Below are 27007 nucleotides of genomic sequence, written 5' to 3' on the forward strand. Positions count from 1 at the left end.
TAAATCTGCCCTTCTCCTTCTCTGCGCTAAGGAGAATTATCCCAATTTCTCCAGTCTCCCCACGTAACTGAAGTCCCTCATTCCTGGTATCATCTTGGTAAGTCTTCTCTGCACCCTCTACAAGGCATTAACATCCATCCTAAGGTGTGCTGACCAGAATTGTACACAGTACTCCAGGTGAGGCCTAATCTATGTTTTATCAAGCTTTAGCACAATTACCTTGCTTTTGTATTCTGTCTCTAATGATAAAGCAAGAATCTCTCCTCCCTTTAATGTACCTTCATAGCACCAATGGATATGGGATTACGTACCAAAATTTTACTGAATGTGCCTGGATAATTGTGACCAGTCAGTCACAGTAATGGTCAGCTGGCTGACCCTAACTATTTACCTTGATCCTCTTCGCCTGGGTCTTCATGGATACGAGCTAGTGTGGTGCTCCATTTTGTCCAGTTAACTTCTTTGATCCTGATTTGAGAAATGATAAACATCCAGTTGGTATAATTTTAAGCTCAAACTTGAGTTGTTTTGGAATGAAAGCAGCCCTGGTCAGCTATGGCTCAGTTGGTAGCACTCATTTCTGAAACAGAAGGTTGTGGGTTCAAATACTGCTCCAGTAACTTGAGCACAAATCTAGGTGGACATTCTAGTACAGGAGTGAGAGTGCTGTACTGCTTGAAGTGCTGTCTTTTGGATGAGATGTTAAACTGAGGCCTCATCTGTTTCAGCTGGATGTAAAAATCCCATGGTATTTCAAAGAAAAGCAGGGGAGCTCTTCCCCATTCCCACTGACCACCCCCTCCCCCCCCCGCCCTCCCTGCCCCAGCCAATATGTATCCCTTAACCAATATCACTAAACAGATTATCTAGACATCACCTCATTGCTGTTTTGCGGGAGCTTGCTTTGCACAAGTTGACGTGTCACTGTTGTACTATAGGAAATGTAACACAAAGTATTCTAGTGGCTGTTAAATGTTTTGGGATATCCTGAGGTAGTGAAATGCACTACAGGAATACAAGTCTCTTTCTCTTGTCTTTGTTTAGTCATTGTCACTGGGTCAAAGACCAGGAACACTGGACCGAACAGCACTGTGAGGTGCAACTCAAAAAGGCAGATCACCACCACCTTCTAAAAGGCAACTGGGGATGGACAATTGAATGCTGGCTTTACAAGCCACATCCATATACCGAGAATCAGTTAAAAAGACTTCCACCTAGCCTTGATGGAATTTTTGTGCAACTCTGTCCCTAATTCAGCACCTTATTCTCACACTTCAAGGGTATGCAAAATGGCAGCTATTTCACTGCTGCAGTAAGGATTGCTTTGTCCTGGATGGTATCCAGCTTCATTCAGATAAGTGGTGAGTGCACACTCCTGACTGCAGGAGGTGGAAGGGTTTTGGGGAGTCAGGACTTTAAACTGCCTTTAAAAGAAGCTCGTTGTACCTAAAGTGAGGCATTCTTGAGAGATGTGATGTGCTACATAAATACATGTATTTTTTTACCTGATGTATCTCTTGCCATATAATTCTTCTCCCAGTTGAAATTTCTCCTTCAGACACTTTGGCAAAACATTTTCAAAATTCAGAATAGTTCTTGCTCTCTTGGATAAATTTGGTCATTGAGGGAAAAGAACAAAGCAAAGTTATTACACCATCAGCTTGTCTTTAACGAGCAGAAACAGCTCGGTTAAAGTTTTGAGCTGGTTTCAATGTGTAAGGAAGTCTTAGTAACCTGGTAGTCTAATAATGTTTAAGCTGGGTTTGTCACTTGGGGTGACTTTGGGTAGGAGTGTTGCAATCGATGCAGTTTTTGAGCTGGCTTTCTGGAAATCAATATATTAAAAGGTAATCTGGTCACCAAATCTTATTTTTCAAATTACTTGTCCCGTCATGTGAAGTTGTTAATGACTTAAATCATTAGGTAAAGGTGCAGCAACAAAGCAACCTGAGCTCAAGGAACGAGTCCTCATTAAAAGCTAAAATTGAAGTCTGCCCTCCCTTGGGGATCTGTTCTAGTTCACTGTATAGTTCACGTCTTTCTCTCAGATCCCATGATGGCCTAGTAGGTGAATGTACTACCAGATCTGACAAAGCCAATCAAACACCCAGGCTCATCGCTTAGCCCTTGGACACTGATTTGAAGTGTCCGGGTCTGTCCTTGATCTGTGCTACATCAACTAATCTCAGCTAGGGTGTTGGAAGGTGATCTATAAGCTTTAAGTGCACTTGGGTTGGGGATAAAGAAACTTGGCTGGAGTTCCCAGTCTTGATCACTGTCCATTTGAGCCCTACTGGAGGTGCACATGCAGGGATTTTGGGGAAGGACAGGATCTGGTCCACTATGATGCCCTCCCTATGGTCAGGGAGCCTGCTTACTATTCAGGTGAGGATTTGAGTGTAGCTGGCAAGGTTGGCACTTATTGCCCAAACTTTAATTGCCCTTGAGAAGGTGGTGGTGAGCTGCCTTTTTCAACTGCTGCAGTCCATGTGAGGTAGGTATGCCCACAGTGCTGTTAGGAAGGGAGTTCCAGGATTTTCACCCAGTGACAGCAAAGGAATTGCGATAGAGTTCCAAGTCAGGGTGGTGTGCAACTTGGAGGGGAACTTGCAGGTGGTGGTATTCCCTTCCATTTGCTGCCCTTGTCCTTCTAGTTGGTAGACGTTGTGGGTTTGGAAGGTGCTGTCTAAGGAGCCTTGGTGCTTTGCTGCAGTGCATCTAGTAGATGGTACACACTGCTGCCACTGTGCGTCGATGGCGGAGGGAGTGAATGTTTGTAGATGGGGTGCCAATCAAGCGGACTGCTTTGTCCTGGATGGTGTCAAGCTTCTTGAGTGTTGTTGTAGCTGCACCTGTCCAGGCAAGTGGAGTGTTCCATCACACTCCTGACTTGTGCCTTGTAGATGGTAGATAGGCTTTGGGGAGTCAGGAGGTGAGTTACTCGCCGCAGGATTCCTAGCCTCTGACCTGCTCTTGTAGCCACGGTATTTATATGGCTACTGCAGTTCGGTTTCTGGTTAATGGTCGCCTGGAGGATGTTGATCGTGGGGATTCAGCGATGGTAATGCCATTGAATGTCAAGGGGAGATGGTTAGATTCTCTCGTTGGAGATGGTCATTGCCTGGCACTTGTGTGGCGCGAATGTTACTTGCCACTTATCAGCCCAAGCCTGGATATTGTCCAAGTCTTGCTGCATTTCTACACGGACTGCTTCAGAATCTGAGGTTTGGCGAATGGTGCTGAACATTGTGTAATCATCAGCGAACATCCCCACTTCTGACCTTATCACTGAAGGAAGGTCATTGATGAAGCAGCTCAAGATGGTTGGGCCTAGGACACTACCCTGAAGAACTGCTGCAGTGATGTCCTGGAGCTCAGATGATTGACTTCCAACAACCACAACCATCTTCCTTTGCGCTAGGTATGACTCCAACCAGCGGAGAGTTTTCCCCCTGATTCCCATTGACTTCAGCTTTGCTAGGCCTTCTTGATGCCGTACTCTGTTAAATGCTGTCTTGATGTCAAGGGCTGTCACTCTCGCCTCCCCTCAAGAATTCAGCTCTTTGTGTCCATGTTTGAACCAAGGCTGTAATAAGGTCAGGAGCTGAGTGGCCTTGGCGGAACCCAAACTGAGTATCAGTGAGTAGGTTATTGCGAAGCAAGTGCTGCTTGATGGCACTATTGATGCCACCTTCCATCACTTTACGGATGATTGAGTAGACTGATGGGGCGGTAATTGGCTGGGTTGGACTTGTCCTGCTTTCTGTGCACAGGACATACCTGGGCAATTTTCAACATTGCTGGGTAGATGCCAGTGTTGTGGCTGTACTGGAACAGCTTGGCTAGGGGCGCAGCAAGTTCTGGAGCACAGGTCTTCAGTACCATTGCCGGAATGTTGTCAGGGCCCATAGCCTTTGCAGTATCCAGTGCCTTCAGTCGTTTCTTGATATGCGGAGTGAATTGAATTAGCTGTAGTCTGGCATCTGTGATGCTGGGGACTTCAGGAGGAGGCCGAGATGGATCATCAACTCGGCACTTCTGGCTGAAGATTGTTGCAAATGCTTCAGCCTTGCCTGTTGCACTGATGTGCTGGGCACCTCCATCATTGAGGATGGGGATAGTTGTGGAGTCTCCTCCTTCAGTTAGTTGTTTAATTGTCCACCATTCACGGTTGGATGTGGCAGGACTGCAGAGCTTAGATCTGATCCGTTGGTTATGGGATCGCTTCGCTCTATAGCATGCTGCTTATGCAGTTTGGCATGCAAGTAGTCCTGTGTTGTATCTTCAGGTTAACACCTCCATTTTGAGGTAAGCCTGGTGCTGCTGCTGGCATGTCCCCCTGCAATTTTCATTGAACGAGGGTTGGGTCTCCTGGCTTGATGGTAACAGAGTGAGGAATATGCCAGGCTGAGGTGACAGATTGTGTCTAAGGACAATTCTGCTGCTGATAGCCCACTGCGCCTCATGGATGCCCAGTTTTGCATTGTTAGATCTATTCGAAATCTATCCCATTTAGCTCAGTGGTAGTGCCACACAACATAGAAACATAGAAAATAGGAGCAGGAGTAGGCCGTTCGGCCCTTTGAGCCTGCTCCGCCATTCATTATGATCATGGCTGATCATCCAACTCAGTATTCTGTTCTGGCTTTCGCTCCATACTCTTTGATCCCTTTAGACCCAAGAGCTATATCTAACTCCTTTTTGAAAACATACAATGTTTTGGCCTCAACTGCTTTCTGTGGCAGCGAATTCCACAGGTTCACCACTCTCTGGGTGAAGAAATTTCTCCTCACCTCAATCCTGAAAGGTTTACCCCATATCCTTAGACTATGACCCCTGGTTCTGAACTCCCCCGCCATCAGAAACATCCTTCCTGCATCTACCCTGTCAAGTCCTCTTAGAATTTTATAGGTTTCTATGAGATCCCCCTCGCTCTTCTGAATTCCAGCGAATATAATCCTAACTGACTTAATCTCTCCTCATACGTCAGTCCTGCCATCCCAGGAGTCAGTCTGGTAAACCTTCACTGCACTCCCTCTATAGCAAGAACATCCTTCCTCAGATAAGGAGACCAAAACTGCCCACAATATTCCAGGTGTGGCCTCACCAAGGCCCTGTATAATTGTAGCAAGACATCCCTGCTTCTGTACTCAAATCCTCTCGCTATGAAGGCCAACATATCATTTGCCATTTTTTTAACCACCTGTTGCACCTGTATGCTTACCTTCAGCGACTGGTGTATGAGAACACCCAGGTCTCGCTGCATATTCCCCTCTCTCAGTTTATAGCTGTTCAGATAATCTGCCTTCCTGTTTTTGCTACCAAAGTGGATAACCTCACATTTATCCGCATTATACTGCATCTGCCATGCATTAGCCCACTCACTCAACTTGTCCAAATCACCCTGAAGCGCCTCTGCGTCCTCCTCACAACGCACCCTCCCACTCAGTTTTGTGTCATCTGCAAATTTGGAGATATTACATTTAGTTCCCTCATCTAAATCATTAATGTATATTGTGAATAGCTGGGGTCCTAGCACAGATCCCTGCGGTACCCCACTAGTCACTGCCTGCCATTCAGAAAAAGATCCATTTATCCCTACTCTTTGTTTCCTGTCTGCCAACCAATTTTCTATCCATTGCAGTACACTACCCCCAATCCCATGTGCTTTAATTTTACACGCTAATCTCGTATGTGGGATGTTGCCGAAAGCCTTCTGAAAGTCCAAATAAACCACATCCACTGGCTCCTCCTCATCAACTCGACTAGTTACATCCTCAAAGAATTCTAGTAGATTTGTCAAGCATGATTTCCCTTTCGTAAATCCATGCTGACTCTATCCGATTCTACCACTGTTCTCCAAGTGCTCTGCTGTAAAATCTTTGATTAATGGACTCTAGAATTTTCCCCACTACCAACGTCAGGCTGACTGATCTGTAATTCCCTGCCTTCTCTCTACCTCCCTTTTTAAATAATGGGGTTACATTAGCTACCCTCCAATCTGTAGGGACTGTTCCAGAGTCTATAGAATCTTGGAAGATGACCACCAATGCATCCACTATTTCTAGGGCCACTTCCTTAAGTACTCTGGGATGTATACCATCAGGCCCTGGGGATTTATCGGCGTTCAATCCCATTAATATCCCCAACACCATTTCTCCGCTAATACTGATTTCTTTCAGTTCCTCTCTCTCACTAAGCCCTGTGTTCCCCAACATTTCTGGTATGATACTTGTGTCCTCCTTTGTGAAGACAGAACCAAAGTATGCATTTAGTTGGTCAGCCATTTCTTTATTCCCCATAATAAATTCCCCTGTTTCTGACTCTAAGGGACCTACATTTGTCTTCACCAATCTTTTTCTCTTCACATACCTATAGAAACCTTTGCAGTCAGTTTTTATGTTCCCTGCAAGCTTGCTGTCGTATTCTATTTTCCCCTTCTTAATCAATCCCTTGGTCCTCCTTTGAATTCAAAATTGCTCCCAATCCTCAGGTCTGTTGTTTTTCCTATCAAATTTATATGCCTCTTCCTTGTATCTAATGCTATCTAATTTCCCTGTAAGCCATGGTTTGGCTACCTTTCCCGTTTTACTTTTGCACCAGACAGGGATAAACAATTGTTGCAGTTCATCCATGCGCTCTTTAAATGTTTGCCATTGCCTATCCACCGTCATCCCTTTAAGTAACATTTCCCAATTCATCATGGCCAACTTGCGCCTCATACCTTTGTAGTTTCCTTTACGAAGATTCAGGACCCTTGTCTCAATCAACTGCGTCACTCTCCATCCTGATGAAGAATTCTATCATATTATGGTTGCTCGTCCCCAAGGGGTCTCGCACCACTTGATTGTAAATTATCCCTCTCTCATTACACAATACCTAGTCTAGGATGGCCCATTCTCTAGTTGGTTTCTCAACGTATTGGTCCAGAAAACCATCCTGTATACACTCCAAGAATTCCTCCTCTACGGTATTGTGACTAATTTGATTTGCCCAATCTATATGCAGATGAAAGTCACCCATAATTAGATGTTCCTTTATTGCATGCATCTCTAATTTCCTGTTTAATGCCATTCCCAACATCACTGTAGTTTCGGGATTTATGTACTAATGTTTTTTGCCCCTTAGTGTTTCTCAGCTCTACCCATACAGATTCCACAGCATCCGAGCTAATATCTTTCCTCACTATTGCGTTAATTTCCTCCTCTAACTAGCGATGCAACTCCACTGCCTTTTGCTTTTTGTCTGTTCTTCCTAAATACTGAATGCCCGTGGATGTTCATTTCCCATCCCTGGTCACCTTGCAGCTATGTCTCCGTAATCCTGACACTATCATACCCGTTTACATCTATAACATGATGGAGGGTATCCTCAATGTGAAGGCGGGACATCGTCTCCACAAGGACTTTGGGGCGGTCACTCCTACCAACACTGTCCTGGACAGATGCATCTGCGGCAGACAGATTGGTGAGGACGAGGTCAAGTATGTTTTTCCCTCTTGGTTCCCCTCACCACCTGCTGCATACCCAGTCTAACTGTTGTGTCCTTTAGGACTCAACCAGCTTGGTCAGTAGTGGTCCTATTGAGCCACTCTTGGTGATGAACTTTGAAGTCCCCCACCAGAGTACAATCTGCACCCTTGCCACCCTCAGCGCTTCCTCCAAGTGGTGGTCAACATGGAGGAGTACTGACCCATCTGCTGAGGGAGGGCTGTAGGTGGTAATCAGCAGGAGGTTTCCTTGCACATGTTTGACCTGAGGCCATGAGACTTCATGGGGTCTGGAGTCGATGTTGAGGACTCCCAGGGCATCTCCCTCACGACTGTATACTGCAGTGCTGCCCACCTGTGCTGGGTCTATCCTGCCGGTGGGACAGGACATAGCTGGTGATAGTGATGGCAGTGTCTAGGACATCATAAGGTATGATTCTGTGGGTATGACTCTGTCAGGCTGTTCGGCTAGTTTGTGGGACAGCTCTCCCAACTTTGGCGCTTGCCCCCAGTTGTTAGTAAGGATGACTTTGCAGGGTCAACAGAGCTGGGTTTGCCATTGTTGTTTCTGGGTGTCTAGGTTGATGCCAGGTGGCCTATCCGGTTTCATTCGTTCTTTATTGACTTTGTAGTGGTTAGATACAACTGAGTGGCTTGCTAGGCCATTTCAGAGGGCATGTAAGAGTCAACCACACCTGTTGTGGTCTGGGGTCACATGTAGGCCAGACCAGGTAAGGACAGCGGATTTCTTTCCCAAAAGGACATTAGTGAACCAGATGGGTTTTTACAACATTTGGCACTGGTTTCATGGCCATCATTAGACTAGCTTTTAATTCCTGATTTATTAATTGAATTCAAATTCCACCTTCTGCGGTGGTGGGATTCGAACCCATGTTCCCAGAGCAATACCCTGGGTCTCTGGTTTACTACGCCACTGGTACAAGGTTTTGAGGGGCATTGATAGGTTAGATAGGAGGAAACTTTTTCCCTTAGTGGAGAGGTCAAGGACCAGGGGGCATTGGTTTAGGGTAAGGGGTAGGAGGTTTAGAGGGGATTTGAGGAAAAATGTTTTCACCCAGTGGGTGGTTGGAATCTGGAACGCACTGCCTGAAGAGATGGTGGAGGCAGGAATCCTCACAACATTTTGGAAATGTTTAGATGAGCACTTGAAACGCCGTAGCATACGCTGCTACGGGCCAAGTGCAGGAATATGAGATTAGGATAGTTGGGTGCTGGATGGCCGGCACAGACACGATGGGCCGAAGGGTCTGTTTCTGTGCTGTATAACTCTGACTTCCCCCTTGCGGTGTAAGTATACCCACAGTGTGGTTCGGTAGAGTTCCAGGGTTTTGACCCAGTGATAGTGAAGGAACAGTGATTACAGTTTCAGATCAGGCTGACGTGTGACTTGGAACAGCGCTTGCAGGTGGAGGTGTTCCTATGCACCTGCTGCCCTTGTAGAGCTTCACGGGTTTGAAGAGGCCACTTGAAGGAGGCACTAGGAGGGTGATTGGTGCCTGTAGCATGAGGCAGTGCTTTCAGGCCTACAGGGTAAATGTTGGAAAGGGAAGGTTTTCCTGGTCTGAAGCCTGGTGTGAAGATATTGGAAAAAGACAGCTTGAGATACCTGTAGTTTCCAGATGTTCTTGCTCTCTTTGGAAAGGTGTTCCACCGTCTCCCCCATCAGTGCAATCAGCATATTCAGCAGGAGGATGAAGGTCAGAACAACGTATATCACCAGGAGGATGAGGAAGAGCTGTGGGTATTTTGCTTCACTCTGTATTTCCAGATCACCTAGTCCAATGGTTAGCTTGAAGAGTTCCAGCACTGCAGTGTTGAAATTGTCAAAAGAGCTACACGTTGCATTGTTGGAGCATCCCTCAATCAGGGAGGCGAGTGCTGTGGGTGTCAATTTACATTCATGAGTGTGAAGAGAAAGTGAAATGCAAACTGCACTACCTCAAGTTAGTGTATTAATACTGCAGTTTCACCCATAGCTTTGGGCTCTGTTGTGTCCGCGCGTGTGTGCTTTCTCTTCCCTCTCTTCCTTGCTCGCGCTCCCCCCTTGCTCGCTTCTCCCCCCCCCCCCCCCTCGCTATCCCCTTGCAGAGAAGATTCATTAGAAATAAAAACAATGTCGGGGATGTTCAGTTGGTCAAGCAGCATCTGTATGTGAAGACGAGGAATTGGGGGGCAGGGGGGAGTTGGAAGTCATGTTGAAATTTTCCAGTTGGCACAAGAGCAGGAAACTACACCAATGCAGTCAAGAATCTTCTGGATAAAGCAGTGAGGGAGGGTACCCGAGTAGGACTGGAACAGAGAGTATTTCACACATCCCTCAAAAGCTGGCATAGCTAGGACCCATGTTTAACCAAAGGTTCCCATAGCAACATCTTTTTTTATTTGGAGGAAGTAAGTAAAGTCAAAGGAGAAGTTGTTTGAATTTTTTAAATTTTGTTCATGGGATCTGGGTAACATTGGCAGGGCCAGCATTTATTGCCCATCCCGAATGCCCTTAAGGTTGTGGTGAACTGCCTCCTTGAACTGTTGCAGTCTGTGTGGTGTAGATACACCCACAGCGCTTTTTGGTCAGGAGCCCCAGAATTTTGATTCTTGATATGACAGCAAGTTCAGCCAGGCAGAAGAGGAGGGTGGCAGTGCTGGATGGGGACTAGTATCTCTGTACAGGGAAGAAGTGGACAGCCCTCGGACCATCTAGTGGGGATGGAGGTGTAGAAGGATTGGATATCCATGGTGAAAAGGAGACTGTCAGAGTTTCAGAAGAGCCACGGATCTTTTTTTAAAGATAGCATTTTAAACAAGGTGTAACCAATGGGCTTACATAGGTAAAGTAGTAATGAGTAAACTGCATCAGCCCAATACAAACTAGGGATGCTGTAATGGAAATATGACAATAGAATTGGGGCCAGTAAATGTAGTGAGGCACTGGTTTAATATGCAATATAATAGTCTCCAAGACCACCTTACAGAACCCAATCAAATGTGACCTTGTTAGCTGGCCTTTCACTGAGATTGTTCTCTAACCTGTGGATTGCTTAGGGAAATAACTAATCAAAACGTATAAAAGAAAATATACCTGCAGCAAATCCGACTAGGAACAGTAAATAGACGAACAGGAATCTCACAACATCAGTTAACATAATCTGAAAGAGTGAAAACAAGAACTGAGATATAGTAATGGGGTCAATGATTGCATTCACAAACCAGGTAGAGTGGGAATGGGTTATTTGCACTACCCAAATCAAGCAGAGCTTCAGAATGACCCTGTAATCTACCTTCGACCTTCAGGATGGATTGGCTCCCTTGACTTGACATTACCAGGGTTCCAACAGCTGTTAGTGTTGTATGCAGTAGAATGGGATGATTTAAGTTGAGCACTTGGCTTCAGATCTACACTGGTCCTGTTGCTTTTTACCCTCTATTGGCATTGGAGAAATGTACAAAATAAAGCCGGTTTCATCATTTTACTGCAGGGCGACTAAGAGAGTAATGCCTTGCCACTTCTTTGTCTCAAGGGCCTGAATTCCTTCACATAATGAAGTATTTCAGTGGTACTGGATCTTGGGGCGTTAAATCCAACAGCCAGTTTTTAAACCGCAAGCTTCCACCAGCAGCAATTTTTAATGGTATTTGAGGGAGGACTGTTGCCCAAGATGTAGGGAACTAACCACCTGCTCCTCAGAGTACCAGGGCACACCCACCTGAGCAGGCTGATGGGACCTTGGTTTAACATCTAATTAAAAGAGGGCATTTAAGAACATTAGTAATAGCAGCAGGAGTAGGCCAAGACTGCTTTGCCATTGAATAAGATCATAGCTGATCTACCTCAACTCTGCTTTTCTGTCTGAACTCCATATCCCTTGATTCCCTTCGTGCCCCAAAAAATCTTTCAATGTCAGTCTTGAATATATTAAACGACTGAGCATTCACAGCTCTCTGGGGCAGAGAATTCCAAAGATTCAAAACCCTTTGAAGAAATTTCTCATCAGTTCTAAATGGCTGACTCCTTATCCTGACACTGACTCATCATTCAAGATGCTCTAGACAGGGGAACAGCTTCTCAACATCTATCTTGTCAAGCCCTCTTAAGAATTTTCTGACAAGGCAGCACTCCCTTGGTACTGAGTTGCAATTTGAGTCTAGATTATGAATTTGATGTTGGTGTGGGGCTCATCCAGAATGGAGTATATGACCAATTAATCTAACATGAGACAAAGATCGAGGAATGCAACATCTTCGATCATTCTTGATCGCCACCAGATTAATGGTCTGTCTTGATCTTGCTAATTTGCTACTGCAACATACCAACTTCAGGACTGGAGAGGCAAGGGCTGTGGGGAAAGAACTCCAACATTTAATTTAGGGAGCACATGGAACCAGATTATTGTACATTGGCACTCCAATATGCAGCACCTGAAACTGGCTATACCCTCTGTTCTAAAAATGTGTCCACAAATGCCTCAGTTTTAAAATGCTTATCTTTTTGTGTTCAGATGCCTCCATGGTCTCACTCCTCCCTATCTCTAACATCCTACAAACCCTCAAGAATGTTTCTTGGCCTCTTTTGGAACCCCACGTCCTTTTGCCTCAGTATTGATGGCCATGCCTTCTGCAATCTAGGCCCTAAGCTCAAATTTCCTCTCTAGGCCTCAACACTTCTCTTCCTTTAAGACTGCTTAAAATATTCCTCATTGGCTGAGATGTTGGTTCCCTATCCTAATGTCGTCTTTATCATGGTGTCAGTTTTTGTCTGATGCTGTGCTGATGGTTTCCTGCATTAAAGACACTATATACGCGCAAGTTTTGTTCCCTCATTTCCCATTGTTCATTTATACCTCCCACCTTCTCACTATCACTCAATCCCTTCCCTCTCCAGCAATACTTCTATGTCTCTTGAAGTCTGTTATTATTGTTCCCCATCAAATAGCCTTTCTTGCTCACTTCCATTACTTCAGTTACTCTCTGGGGAAACCACTCCATCCACCTTCCCTTTGTCCTCTGAACATTTCAACTTTGAATCCTGTAAGCCTGGTTTTGGAGCTCGCTCTTACCTTCTGTAGCATGACGCTGTAGATTCCCATAGTCTGGAATCCCCGTGTGTAGTAGAGGATATTAATCCAGCCGAGAGTCATCGCTCCTACCTGAAATGCCAGGTGCAGATCCACACCTATCCACTCAAATACGGTGCAGAAGGCCACTAACCCGGCCTGTAAAAAGCTGCAAGGGGAAAGATAGATCTTGCATTTTATATCCATCCCTAAGCTCTAAATGAAGTACTTTTTGAGATATGGTTGCTGTTGTAATGTAAAGGAAATGCAGCAAGCTCTCTCAAATGTTTGGGAAATAATAACCAGATCACATCAAAAAAAGTTTTGCTTGAGGGATAAATATTGGCCCAGGGCACCCTGCTCTTCAAATTTGAGGCCAGAAAGATCTTTTACATCAACCTGAGAGGGGCGACAGTTTAACGTTTCATCTGAAAGATAGCACCTCACACAGTGCAGCATTCCTTCAGTGCTGCAGTGGAGTGTCAGCCTAGAATTTTGTGCTGAAGTCTCCAAACTGTGGCTCAAACCCGTGACCTTGGTTGAAAAGGTGACGATCTAATCCCCAGGGAATCGAGTCCCAGTTGGGGCTTTGCAAAGAGTTAGCTAGACTCCTAACCCAAATATAAAAGATCATGTGTCGTTCTGATGTTCAGGGCAGTCAGTTTGCTCCAGTGTGTCTGATTTACCTCTTAGCAGACGTCTGAGTTGAAGAGAAAAGAAAAATAAAGACTGGAAGGATGGGAAAGAAAGGTTGAAACCATCAAAAGAAACAGCCATAATAACAGCAGTGCGATGAAAGGTGAATTTAGTAAGTTATAAATATGGTGCTATAATCTTAGAAATAAATATAGTGACAAACTTACTGGGAATTTCAAGCCTTTGTTGTTTCAGATTTCCTGCCCTCATGTATTTAAATCAGTGGGTAGATTAGTCCTCTTTTGCAAACAGAAATCATACAAGAAAAGAGAATGACAATACAGCAACAGTCTGACCAAGACAATACAGTCTGATCATGATATGGGCGAGCAGTTACAGACACACTTCTCTCTCTGGTACTGTTGTGCTGTCCAGTAGGGGGTGCACACGAGCTGTCACTGGTTGCCTTTGTTTCATCAGAAGGACAGTATCTCTGCAGCATTCACTAATGTTAGACTGGATTATATATTCAAGTCTGGGCGTGGGACACAAGTTTTTCTTTTTTTTTGTCTTCAAGGGAATCTTGCACTATGGGTTAATGGTCAAATACAAAGTCATCCACTAATGAGATGCACTCACAACAGGATGTGGAACCAGGCATCTGTCATTATTGATTGAAGGTCAGAAAGTCTCAACTGGGATATCATCACTATCTGCAAAGGTTGAAAAACATTTTATTGGTGCTTGAATTTAAATGATAATGCCAGTGCAATGCAACAAAAATCAACAGAGACTGCCTCAACAAAACTACCCCATTTAAAACATCTCAATTCAACAAAGCTAATACACAAACCAATGCAAGTTCCCCTCCAAGTCACACACCATCCTGACTTTGAACTGTATCGCCGTTCCTTCACTGTCGCTGGGTCAAAATCCTGGAACTCCCTTCCTAACAGCACTGCGGGTAAATCTACCCCAAATGGACTGCAGCGGTTCAAGAAGGCGTCTCACCACCATCTTCTCGAGGGCAATTAGGGATGGGCAATAAATACTGGCCTGGCCAGTGACCCCCACATCCCATGAATGAATGAACAAAAAAAAAAACCCTTTAGTTGATTTCTTCATGTGATGTGGGCATCATTGGAAAATCAGATTTATTGTCCATCCCTAACTGCCTTTAAAGCTGCCTTACTAGGCCATTTCACAGGGCGGTTGAGTCATTGTGCAATTATGAACACATTAGTGCAATTCTGGAGTCATTTTTAGGTCAGACTAGTTAAGGACATGAGGTTTCCTTACCTGGAGGACATTAGTCAATCAGTTGGGTTTTGCAACAGTCTGAATTTCATGGTCACCATAACCGATACTAGCTTTTTACTTAGTTAACTGAATCTAATTTTTAAGATGCCGTTATGGGAATTGAACACGTGTCTGGGTCATTAGTCTACGTCTTTGGATTACTAATTCACTAACACGACCATTATGCCACTGTACCTGCATCAGTAAAACCACCCAACTCGTCAAAACCAGCTCAACCAAGTTAAACTTAACATGGCATAACAAAACATTCCCTAACGCTGTATTATACAAATAACCAAATCAAGCTTGCAATGTTCCAAAACTACAGCATAGCACAATCAAAATATGCTAGTTCAACACGACCAGCTCCAACTCAATTTAGTTTAACTCAACTGATATTCCAGGACAGAATCAAAACCACCAAAATAAGCACAGCAGCTGGCCATATGGCTTCTCATGTCTGCTCAGTCATTCAATATCCTGGCAGAACTTCTAACTTCACTCCACCTTCCTGCCTGATTTTCCCCCATATCCCTTGATTTGCTTTGTGCCCAAAAATCTGAAAATCTCAGTCTTGAATATACTCAATGAGCATCCACAGGCCTCTGGTAGATAATTCCATAGATTTAAGACCCCAGCCCGAGTGATCAAATTTCTCCTCCTCTCATCCTGACTGACCCCTTATCCTATCAACCCCCCCACCCCTCCTCCACCCTGCCCTCAGTTCTAAACTCTCCAACCAGGGAAACGGCCTCTACGCCATCAAGCCCTCAATTTTATACATTCTTCTAAACTCCAGAGAATAAAGCCAGGTTTCCTCATAGGACAATCTTTCCTCATAGTGCAAATGTCTCATCTGAGGAACCAATCTAGTGAATCTTTGCAATCCCTCCAAGGCCAGTATACTATTCCTTTGGCAAGGAGACTAAAACTTTACATGATACTCCAGATGTGATCTCACCAAAGCCCTATACATTTGCAGCAAGACTTCCTTGCACCTATACTCCAGCCCCCTTGTAATAAAGACTAACATACCATTTGCCTTCCTAATTGCTTGCTGTACCTGCATGCTAAGGAACAGAACATGCAATAAATAATTTTGCACTTACTTCCATGATGAATAAAATGCCAGCCCATGATGAAATGAAAATACGTCCAGCTAGTTGCCATGAAGTGGTTGTTGTCTGAAATGAAGACCGAAAATACAAATATGTTCACTATTATAGACCATAAATTTGCCAGTGTTTATTTCAGATAGGCTTCATTATGATCTGTTATTTTAGAGTGGGGCAGGGTCCTGGCAGTGTGTGTCACCTCAACCCTAACCCTGTCCCCTCGGGTCGTCTGGAGTATGGGCAGATGCCTATAGGAATTCCTGTCGGCAAGAGGGAGCATAGCTGCAAAATCTCAGCAGTGTTGCAACACCAGATGAAACAGCCAGGTGTTTAAAGGTGGGAAGTTTGCAGCCTCATACTGTTCAAAAGAGGCTGAGGTCCCATTCCAGAATCATATGCACAAACTCTAGGCTGACTGTGCCAGCTCAGTGCTGAGGAAGTGTTGCACTGTCGGACGTGTTGTCTCTTTGGGTGAGATGGTAAACCGAGATCCTATCTTACCTTTCAGGTGGGTATAAAAGATCCCACAGCGTTACCTCAAAGAAGATTTTCCCTGGCGTTCAGGCCAATATTTATCTCTCAACTAATATTGCTAAAAACAGATTATCTGGTCATTAATGCATTGCTGTTTGTGGGAACTTATTGTGTGCAAATTGGCTGCCACATTTCCTACATTACAGCAGTGACTACACTTCAAAAAGTACTTAATTGGCTGTAAAGTGCTTTGGGGTACTTCATTTGGGATGCTGTGAGGTTGTGAAACGTGCTTTAGAAATGCAAGTCTTTTCAGAGGAACTGCTTACCTTATTTGGTTGAGACTGGTCATAATAAATAGCCGTGAAAGCAATTATATATGACATGTACAGGAAACAGCTGAATATGAACATGTAGGCTGCAAATTTCTGCCACTTCTGTTCGAGCAGAGTGCTCAGAGGTTCCACAGACAACATCATGTGACGGTTCTAAATGGGGTGATGGGGAGCAATAATTAGATCCGTTAGAGTGAGACCGGCAGTGGGGTATAAAAAGATCGAGGTTTCAGACTGGACCAATTTCGTTCGAGGTAAACAAGAAAAAAATTGTATTGGCACAGAGCAGGTCTAGAGACATTAACTAAAATTAATCGTTTAAACAAGGTGCCAACTAGATTCTACAAGGGGGAAGAATTTTCTTCTTAGATTATGGATGGGTAGCTGAGACCTGTTGCAATTCTTGCAGCATGTGGGAACTTCAGGACACTTCGTGTGTTTTGGGTGACCACGTGTGTGGGAAGTGTCTCCAGCTGCTTAAGCTTGGGCTCAGGATTTCCGAGCTTGAGGGGCAGCTGGAGTTACTGCGGAGCATCAGGGAGGGTGAGTTTCCTGGGTCGTACATTCCAGGAGGTGGTCACCCCACAGGCAGTGAGAGTTCAGGATAATAGATGGCTGGCCATCTGGAAGAGGCAGGAAGTTCAGGCGTCTTTGGGGTCTGAGCCACACTCAAACTGGAACTCAGCATTGGAGACTGATGGGAGTGATGACACTTTGAAGGAGTGCAATGCAGACCATGGCACCAATGGGCAAATGACTGCACAGCGGGGAACAGCAAAGAGTAGAAATGCAGTGATTATAGGAGATTCCATCGTTAGGGGAACAGACAGGCATTTCTGTAACAGTCATCATGAGTTCCACATGGTCATTTGCTTCCCTGGTGCCAGTGGAAAGGACATCAGAGGGTGCAGAATATTCTGCAGGGGAAGGGAGTGAAGCAGAAGTTGTGGTACATGTCGGTACCAATGACAGAGGGCAGGGGGTAGGGTATTGAGATTGTGCGGTCAGATTTTCAGGAGGAATTTAAAAAGCAGAACCTCGAAGCTAGTATTCTCTCGATTGCTCCCAGTGCCACGTGCGAGCAAGAGTAGAAATAGGAAGGTGAGGAGCATTGAGGCATGGCGCAGGAGAGGGATCTTCAGATTCTCGGGACGTTGGGGCCAGTTCTGGGCAGGGGGCACATATGCAAAAGGGACGGGTTGCACCTCAACAGGACTGGGACCGATGTCCTCTTGGGGAGGTTCAATAGTGTGGCTGGCGAGGGTTAAACTAAATTGACACCAGCATATAGAAATATAAAAGAGGGATATGAGCATACAAATTAGGAGCAGAAGTAGGCTATTCAGCCCCTCTAGCCTACTCCGCCATTTAATAAGATCATGGCTGATGTTTGCGTCTAGAATTCCACACTCCCATCTACCCCCAATAACCTTTGATTCCCTTGCCTTGTCTAAGAATCTATCTACCTTCGATTTTAAAAGTATTCAGTGACCCCGTCTCCACCACTTTCTGAGGCAGAGTGTTCCAAAATCGCACAACCCTCAGAAAAAAATTTCTTCTCATCTCTGTCCTAAAAGGGTACCCCCTAGTTCCAGACTCACCCGCAAGAGAAAACATCCTTTCCACATCCACCTTGTCAAGACCGTTCAGGATCTTATAAACTTCAATCAAGTCTCCCCTCACTCTTCTAAACTCCAGGGAAAACGAGCCCAGTTTGTCCAACCTTTCCTCATAAGACAACCCGCTCATTCCAGGTATCAATCTAGTGAACCTCCTCTGAACTGCCTCCAATGCATTTACATCCTTCCTTAAATAAACAGACCAAAATTGCGCACAGTATTTGAGATGTGGTCTCACCAAAGTCCTGTATAAACGAAGCATGACATCCTTACTTTTATTTTCAGTTCCTCTCATAATAAAGGATAACATTTCCATTCGCCACTTTATGACTTGCTGTACCTGCATATTAATTTTTCGTGACTCATGCACTAGAACACCTAGATCCCTCTGCACCTCAGAATTCTGTGGTCGTTCTGTTTAAGTAATACTCTGCTTTTTTTATTCTTCCTGCCAAAGTGAACAACTTCACATTTTCTTACATTATACTCCATCTGCTAGATTTATGCCCACTCACTCAACCTGTCTATATCGGTTTGCTACCTCATGTCCTCTTCACAACATACTTTCCTATATATCTTTGTGTCATCTACAAATTTAGATACCATGCAAACTCCCTCATCTAAGTCATTGATATAAATTGTAAAAAGTTGAGGCCTCAGCACAGACCCCTGCAGGACTCCAATCATCACATCCTGCCAATCAGAAAAGGACCCATTTATGCGTACTCTGTTTTCTGCCAGCCAGCCAATTTTCTATCCATGTTAATATATTACCTCCCCCCGACCCACACCATGAGCTCCTACTTTGTGCAACAACATTTTATGTGGCACCTTGTCAAATGCCTTCTGGAAATCCAAGTACAGTATGTCACTGGGCTCCCCTCTATCCTCAGCACATGTTACTCCTTCAAAGAACTGAAATAAATTGGTTAAACATGATTTCCCTTTCGCGAAACCATGCTGACTATTCCCTAGAGTTTTTCCAAGTGCCCAGTTATAGTCTCCTTGATTGATTGATTCGAACACCTTCCCCATGACAGACGTCAAGCTAACTGGCCTATACTTAACCATTTTCTGCACCCCACCCCCCCACCTTCTTTAATGGAGGGGTTATATTTACTACATCCAGTCTGATGGAATCTTTCCAGAATCTAGCGAGTTTTGAAAGATTAACACCAATGCATCTACCACCTCATTAACCACCTTTTTAAAGACCCTAGGATGAAGTCTGCCAGGACCCAGGGACTTGTCAGCCCACAGCTTCATCAGTTTGCTCAGTACCGCTTCCCTGGTGATTGTAATTTCACCAAGTTCCTCTCTTCCTTCCACCTCCTGATTTACAGATATTACTGGAATGTTCTTTGTATCCTCTATAGTGAAGACAGAAGCAAAATATTTGTTCATTGCATCTGCCATTTCCTTATTATCTACTATTAGCTCTCCATAACTCAATCTCTGGAGGACCAACACTCATGTTACTTACTCTTTTTCCTTTTTAAATACCTGTAGAAACTCTTGCTCTCTCTCTTTAAATTTCTAGCTAGCTTCCTCTCATACTCTAATTTCTTTCTTCTGATTAACCTTTTAGTCATTCTCTGCTGTTCTTTATATTCTGACCAATCATCTGATTTGATCTGAAAAATCATCTGCTTTTTCCTTAAGTTTGATGCTTTCCTTAACTACTTTAGTTAACCACAGATGGTGGGTCCTCCCCTTAGAATTTTTCTTCATAGTAGGAATATACTTTGAGTATTCTGAAATATCCCTTTAAATGTCTGCCACTGCTTCTCTATTGATCTATCTCCTAGCCTAGTAATCCAGTTCACTTCAGCGAGCTCAGCTTTGCCCACACAGTTGCCCTTATTTAAGTTTTAAATACTAGACTTTGACCTACTGTTCTCTATTTCAAACTGGATATAAAATTCAATCATATTGTGGTCGCTGTTACCTAGAGGTGCCTTTATTCTGAGGTCATTAATCCTGTCATGTTACATAGTACCAAGTCTAATATAACCTCCCTGGTTGGTTCCAGAACATGCTGCTCTAAGAAACTAACTCAAAAGCATTCTATGAACTCATTGTCCAGGCTACTATTGCCAATCTGATTTTTCTAGTTTATATGTAGATTAAAGTCACCATGGTTACTGCCGTCCCTATATCACAATCACCCAATATTTCTTGTATACTTTGTCCTACACTGTGATTACTGTTAGGGGGCCTGTAGACTACTCCCACTAGTGACTTCCCCCCCCCTAATATTCCTCATCTCCACCCAAACCAATTCTACATCCTGATCTCCTGAACCAAGATCATCTCTAACTATTACACCAATGCCATCCTTGATTAACAGTGCTATCCCGCCACCTTTATCTAGCTTTCTGTTCTTCTTGAATGTCATATACCCTTCAATATTAAGGGCCCAATCCTTGTCATCCTGCAGCCACATCTCTGTAATGGCTATCAGATCATATTTACTCCAATATGTGCTATCAGTTGAGAATATGGTGCATAAAGTAGTGAGTGTGTTGGATACCCCATATGAGATATCAGACTAAGATTATGAATAATACAAAGACAGGTTTAGAACTCATGTACATAAATGCACAAATAGCCGTGTGGGAATATGATGTAGTGGCAAAACAGAAACATATCTTAAAATGCTGAGGACTGGGTACTTCATATTCAAGGGTACAAAGTGTTCAAAAAAGATGGGGAAGGAGAAAAGGGAGGTGGGGTGGCAGTATTGATTAGGGAAGACTTTCTAGTGTTGGAAAGGGAGGATGTCCTTAGGGCAAGGTCAGAATACTTTGGTTAGAGTTGAGAAGAAAGAAAGCTATGAAAATGCGACTAGGGGTATTTTGTAGGCCTCCAAATAGTGAGAGATAGAAGAATAGATGTGCAAGACTATGGAGTGATATTGGGGGACTTTAATTACCCAAATATATATTGGGATAATGTTAGTCAAGGGAAAGGAAGGGGAGGAATTTCTGAAATGCATTCTGAAGGACTTCCCTGACCAGTATGTTTTCGGCCCAACTTGGAAAGAGGCATTGCTGGAATGCTGGGGAATGAGGTGGGCCAAGTGTCTGTGGGGGAACATTTGGGTAAGAGTGATCATTGTATCATAGGCTTTAGATTAGTAATGGGTGGGTTGTCTTATGAGGAAAGGTTGGACAGGCTAGGCTTGTATCTGCTGGAGTTTAGAAGAGTAAGAGGCGACTTGATCGAAATATCTAAGATTCTGAGGGCGTCTTGACCGGGTGGATGTGGAAAGGATGTTTCCTCTTGTAGGAAAGTCTAGAACTAGGGGTCACTGTTTAAAAATAAGGCGTAGCCCATTTAAGACAGATGAGGAGAAATTTTTTTTCTGAGAGGATTGAGTGTCTTGGAATTCTCTTCCTCAAAAGGTGGTGGAAGCAGAGTCTTTGAATATTTTTAAGGCAGAGGTAGGTAGATTCTTGAGCAAGGGGGTGAAAGGTTATTGGGGCAGGCAGGAATGTGGAGTTGAGCTTACAATCAGATCAGCCATGATCCTATTGAATGGCAGAGCAGGCTCAATGGGCCGAGTGGCCTACTCATGCTCCTAATTCGTATGCTCATGTGTAATGGGAACAGCAAGGAACAATCTAAAGTAGAACTTCTAAATTGGAAGAGAACTAACTTCAATGGGATGAGAGAAGATCGAGCCATGGTAAAATGGAACCCAAGACTAACGGGCAAAACTGTAACAGAACAATGGGTGATCTTTAAGGAGGAGATGTTTCAGGTACAGACTAGATACATTTCAACAGGAGGGAAATTTAGCAGAACCAAAGCCAGGGCTCCTTGGATGACTAGGGAGGTATCAGATGTATTTTTCAAGTGAGAACCAGGCCAAATACAATAAGTTGAGAGGGGAAGTGAAGAAGAAAATAAGATTGGCAAAGACAGAATGAGAATAGAATGGCAGTTAGCATAAAAGGAACCCAAAAATCATCTGGCATGTAAATAATCGGGTAGTAAGAGGTGGGGTGGGGCCTATTGGGGCCAAAGGGGGTGATATATGCTTAGAGGCATAGGGCAAGGCTAGAATACTGAATGAGTACTTTGTGTTGGTGTTTACTAAGAAAGTGGATGCTGACAAAATATTAGTAGAAACAGAGGATAGAAGTAATGGATGGGGTGAAAATTGATCGAAAAGTTGTACTGGAAAGGTAATGTTTAGAGTGGTTAAGTTGCCTGGTCTGGATGGTTTGCATCCCAGTTTGCTAAAGGGAGTGGTGGGGTGGAGATAGCGGAAGGGCTTGCCATAATCTTTCAATCTTCCATAGATACGGGGGAGGTGCCAGAGGATTGGAAAGTGGCAAATGTGACACCTTATTCAAGAAAGGATGCAAGGACATTCCTATTAACTGTAGACCGATCAGCTTAACGTCAGAGGTGGGTAAGGGTTTAGAAACAATAGTCAAGGAAAAAGAATCAACAGGCATTTGGAGAGGTTTGAGTTAATTAAGGAGAGCCAGCATGGATTTGTGAAAGGCAGATCATGCTTGACTAATCGGGGCGGCACAGTGGCGCAGTGGTTAGTACCACAGCCTCACAGCTCCAGTGACCCGGGTTCAGTTCTGGGTACTGTCTGTGTGGAGTTTGCAAGTTCTCCCTGTGACCGCGTGGGTTTCTGCCGGGTGCTCCGGTTTCCTCCCACCGCCAAAGACTTGCAGGTTGATAGGTAAATTGGCCATTATAAATTGCCCCTAGTGTAGGTAGGAGAATGGCAGGGAATATGGGATTAATGTAGGATTAGTATAAATGGGTGGTTGATGGTTGGCACAGACTCGGTGGGCCAAAGGGCCTGTTTCAGTTCTGTATCTCTCTATGATTCTATATAATCTAATTGAATTTTTTGATGAAGTAACAGAGAAGGTTGATGCAGGAAAGCAATGGATGTTGTCTATATGGATTTTAAGGAAGCGTTTGACTAAGTACTGCATAAAAGCCTGGTTAACAAAATGTAGGCTCATGAAATAGGAGGGTCAGTGTCAGCTTGAATAAAAAATTGTGTTAAGGGCAGAAAATAGCAAGTTGTGATAAATGGTCAGTTTTCAGACTGGAGGGTGATAGACTGTGGAGTTCCTCAAGGGTCAACACTAGGACCAGTGCTTTTTCTGATGTATATAAACATTAATGACTTGGCTATTGGAGCACAGTAAAATTTCAAAATTTGCTAATACTAAACTTAGAGGTGTGGCAGATAGTCAGGATGATGCAAATCAACTGCAACAGGACATAGGCTAGCAGAATGGACAGACAAGTGGCAGATGGAATTTAGGAGAGAAGTGTGAGGTGATGCATTTTGGCAAAAGGGATAGGGATGGGCAATATAGACTTAATGGTGCAGCTCCGAAGAGTTTGCAGGGACAGAGGGACGTGAGGGTGCATGTGCATCGATTTTTGAAAGTGTCAGAACATATTGGGGGAGTGGTTAGTAAAGCATATGGGATCTTGGGCTTCATAAATAGAGGTATTGAGTACAAAAGCAGAGAAGTTATGCTGAACCTTTATAAAGCTCTGATTAGGCCACAACTAGAGTATTGCGTCCAGTTCTGGTCACCACACTTTAGGAAGGATGTGAGGGTCCCTGGGAGGGTGCAGATTTACCAGAATGGTTCCAGGGATGAGAGATTTATGCTACAAGGGTAGGTTGGAGAAGCTGGAGTTGTTCTCCTTGGAGCAAAGGAGATGGAGGGGAGGTTTGATAGAGGTGTACAAGATTACAGATTTGATAATATAGACAAAAAAAAGTTGTTCCCATTAACTAATAGTACAAGGACTAGGGGACACAGATTCAAGGTTTTGGGCAAGAGATGCTGGGGCAATGTGAGGAAGGACTTTTTTTAATGCAGCAAGTGGTAATGACCTGGAACCCGCTGCCTATGAGAGTGGTGGAAGCAGAGACAACGAATGCTTTCTAAAGGAAATTGGATGGGCGCTTGAAGGAAATAAACTTGTCGAGCTACAGGGATCGAGCAGGGGAGTGGGACTGACTGGATTGCTCTACAGAGTGCCGGCATGGACTCAGTGGGCCGAATGACCTCCTTTTGTGTTGTAATGACTCTGACACCATTGGCTGCCATGCCTTCAGCCATTCGAGGCCATAAGTTCTGGAATTCTTTTCCCCCTCCAACTCTATCTTTTCCTTCAAGACAATCCTTAAAACCTAATTCTGTGAAAAAGCTTTTGCACATCTCTGCTAATATCTCCATCTTTGGCTTGGTGTCAATTTTTTAACATGCCTGTGAAGCACCTTGGTACATTTTACTGCATTAGAGGTGCGAGATAAATAGTGTTGTTGATTAGCATGATGGTGTTTTGCCTCCTCTAGATTGGTGCGAATACAAGGTTTCCCAATCTGGTTGCATTTGGGTTGATTGTATACATGTGAGAATGGTCTTAACTGACTGAGTTGATGGCAAATAATTTGAAAATGCTCTGGGCTCAATCAGTTGGGTTTACACATTCCTACCTTTCATATGTTTAGTTCAGAAACCTAGATAAGAGGTTGACGGCGAAGATGAGAAATTTTGCAAATACCGAGTAGGCAACAGTGGTTCAATGAAATGGTATTTAGCTGAGTTTGAAATTGTGAATGGAAAGGATGATGGCGAGAGGCAAATAGTTCCTATTTTGAAGTACTAGGAAGAATACTCTTGATTAGAAGGCAGTGTGATGAAGAATCTCAGAGCTGTGACAAGGATGGCCCAAGATCAGCAAAGGCAACAGAAAGGTTGACAATCATAGGATACTGCAGTACAGAAGGAGGCCATTTGACCTATTGTGCCAGCTCTTTGGTAGAGCAACACTCATGGTAGTCCTTGCAAAATGGAGTAGGATAAAGGTTGCGATGAGTTGAAGGAGATTGGAGTCGTGAGGTGAGAGAGGAACTGCCTATCAGATAATTGTCTATTTTCATCCTGTCTGGGACTGACTAGCAGATGCTAAATAAATCTCCATGGGTACAGAAGTGATAAATCGGTGGACGCAAGTGATAAATTCAAACAAGCTTGCCTGGATTTTGGTGTTAAACACTACGATTTTCAGAACAGAATTCTCTTCAAAAGTGTCCACTCCTGTGATGTTGTAGAGCGAAGAAGAAACTGGCCCGTAGGCCCAGTCCGTGATTTTTCTAGAAAGTTTCATGTGCTGCTTGTCTTTCATTTCTCTTCCGAGGATATTTCTGAATATCTGCAAGGACAGAAAATGTAAACTAACTCCATCCATTAACTATTACATCCATGCAGTAAGCCTGTTTTACAAAGCTTGTTGGGCAGCAGCCCTGCTGTTGGGTCAGGGCTTGTGGGTTTGAACCTTGAACCCATCATCTAGGCTGGCAGTCTAGTACAGTACTGAAGGCATGCTGCAATGCCGGAGGTGCCATTCTCCAACTCAAACTGAGGTGAGTGTTAATAATCCAATGAGCAGTGAATTCTCCCACTGTCCTGACCAATATTCCACCCCTTAACCAGCACCATCATAAAGAGATATACTGGGTCTTTCACCTTGTAGCTGCTTATGGGGGTTCTCAGTGGATAGTGCGTGCCCAGACAACAGTCACTGTGCTTCTAAGTTAGTTTGCAGTATAAAACATGTTAAAGACATCTCTTTGTGGCCCATGTGTTCACTGATGTACGTTGGCTTCAAATCTCTCCATGGCTTCACCCCCTCCCTATCTTTAACCTGCTCCAGCCTTTCACCCTCTGAGATCTCTGTGCTCCTCCAATTCTGGCCTCTTGCACATTTCCAGCATTTATTGTCCATCCCTAATTAACCCATAAAAGAGGTGGTGAACTTGCTTCCTGGACTACTTTGGAGGACAGTCAAGAGTCAGTACACAGTGGTGTACGACTGGAGTTACACACATGCCCAGACTGGGTAAGGACAGCAGGTTTCATTCCCTGCAGGACATTCATGAATGAGTTGGGTTTTTACCCAGTGTCAAATGTCAGCTGTGGCTCAGTGGGTAGCACTGTTGGCTCTGAATTAGAAGATTGTGTGTTCAAGTCCTCCAGAGACTCGAGCATATAATCCAGGCTGATGCTTCTAGTGCATTACTGAGAGTGCTGTAGTGCTGGAGGCACTGTCCTTTTGATGAAACGTTAAACTGAGGCTCCATCTGCATCTCCCTCAGGTGGACATAAACGATCCCATGTCACTAGTTTGAAAGAAAAACAGGGGAGGTTATCCCAGTGTCCTGAACAATTGTTGTCCTTCAATATAAATTACAAAAACGGATGATCTGGCCATTCGCGTTGCTGTTTGTGAGATCTTGCTGTGCACAAATTGATTGCAGCATTTCCTACATTACGACAGTGACCACACTTTAAAACGTGCTTTATTTACTGTAGAATGCTTTGGGATGTCCTGAGGTTGTGAAAGGTGCTGTAGAAATTGAAGTCTTTTTTTAAACAATCTGACAGCGTCATGGTCACTTCTACTGATCCCAGCTTTTTATATTTCCGTATTTTTATTTAAAAACTGAATTCAAATTCTCAAACTGCCCACACTGAAATTTGAACTCCTGTTCTCTGAATTATTAGTCGAGTCCTCTAGTCCAGCCCCACACACAGAACATTATCTCTATTTTAGCCCTTTCACATCTAGGTCTATATATGAACATTTAACTATATATCAATGCATCTCTAGCACAGATGCAAAATGCCGTTTAGTTTGGTTAAGAGTGAAAATGGAGTTTCCAGTGAAGTTAAAACGATAAGCAGGAGAGACTTGAAGAAATTGCCCCCAGTATTACTGTGTATTTTCTGATCTATTATATTTATGTAGTATAGATTTTGGTCAGCAGAGGGTGGTCTCGCACAAAGTAATACTTTACATTGTTAGTGTGTGGAATTCCCCTGTAACACCAAAAGAATCAATTGTTAATGTCTTTTTAATGAGTGTGTGCGTGCACTGATATGTGAGCATGTGTCAGGCTCAG

The 27007-nt window shown here is 44.0% G+C and overlaps 2 protein-coding genes across 5 annotated transcripts in view; one reads left to right on the forward strand and one right to left on the reverse strand.

Annotated features, from left to right (window-relative positions):
- The window catches only part of fam222ba (family with sequence similarity 222 member Ba), a 55909-nt gene extending 54033 nt beyond the window's left edge, over positions 1-1876 (forward strand). Inside the window, exon 4 of one of the 2 annotated variants that reach the window (XR_010968801.1) lies at positions 1045-1876. The gene's annotated coding sequence lies outside the window, so the exon portion shown is untranslated. The remainder of the gene's footprint in view (positions 1-1044) is intronic. The other variant, XR_010968802.1, reaches the window with a different exon arrangement.
- LOC137346841 (transient receptor potential cation channel subfamily V member 3-like) overlaps positions 1-27007 on the reverse strand; it is a 55391-nt gene that overhangs the window by 4139 nt on the left and 24245 nt on the right. For all 3 annotated transcript variants that reach the window (XM_068010769.1, XM_068010767.1, XM_068010768.1), the window contains 9 exons: positions 25081-25257; positions 16412-16570; positions 15603-15677; positions 13834-13907; positions 12562-12727; positions 10587-10653; positions 9117-9388; positions 1506-1603; positions 392-468 (listed from right to left, as the gene is read on the reverse strand). In XM_068010769.1, the coding sequence (XP_067866870.1) occupies positions 392-468; positions 1506-1603; positions 9117-9388; positions 10587-10653; positions 12562-12727; positions 13834-13907; positions 15603-15677; positions 16412-16570; positions 25081-25257 (1165 nt within the window). The remainder of the gene's footprint in view (positions 1-391; positions 469-1505; positions 1604-9116; positions 9389-10586; positions 10654-12561; positions 12728-13833; positions 13908-15602; positions 15678-16411; positions 16571-25080; positions 25258-27007) is intronic.

This window comes from Heterodontus francisci, chromosome 30, assembly GCF_036365525.1.
Source record: "Heterodontus francisci isolate sHetFra1 chromosome 30, sHetFra1.hap1, whole genome shotgun sequence".
Classification (NCBI taxonomy): Eukaryota; Metazoa; Chordata; class Chondrichthyes; order Heterodontiformes; family Heterodontidae; genus Heterodontus; species Heterodontus francisci.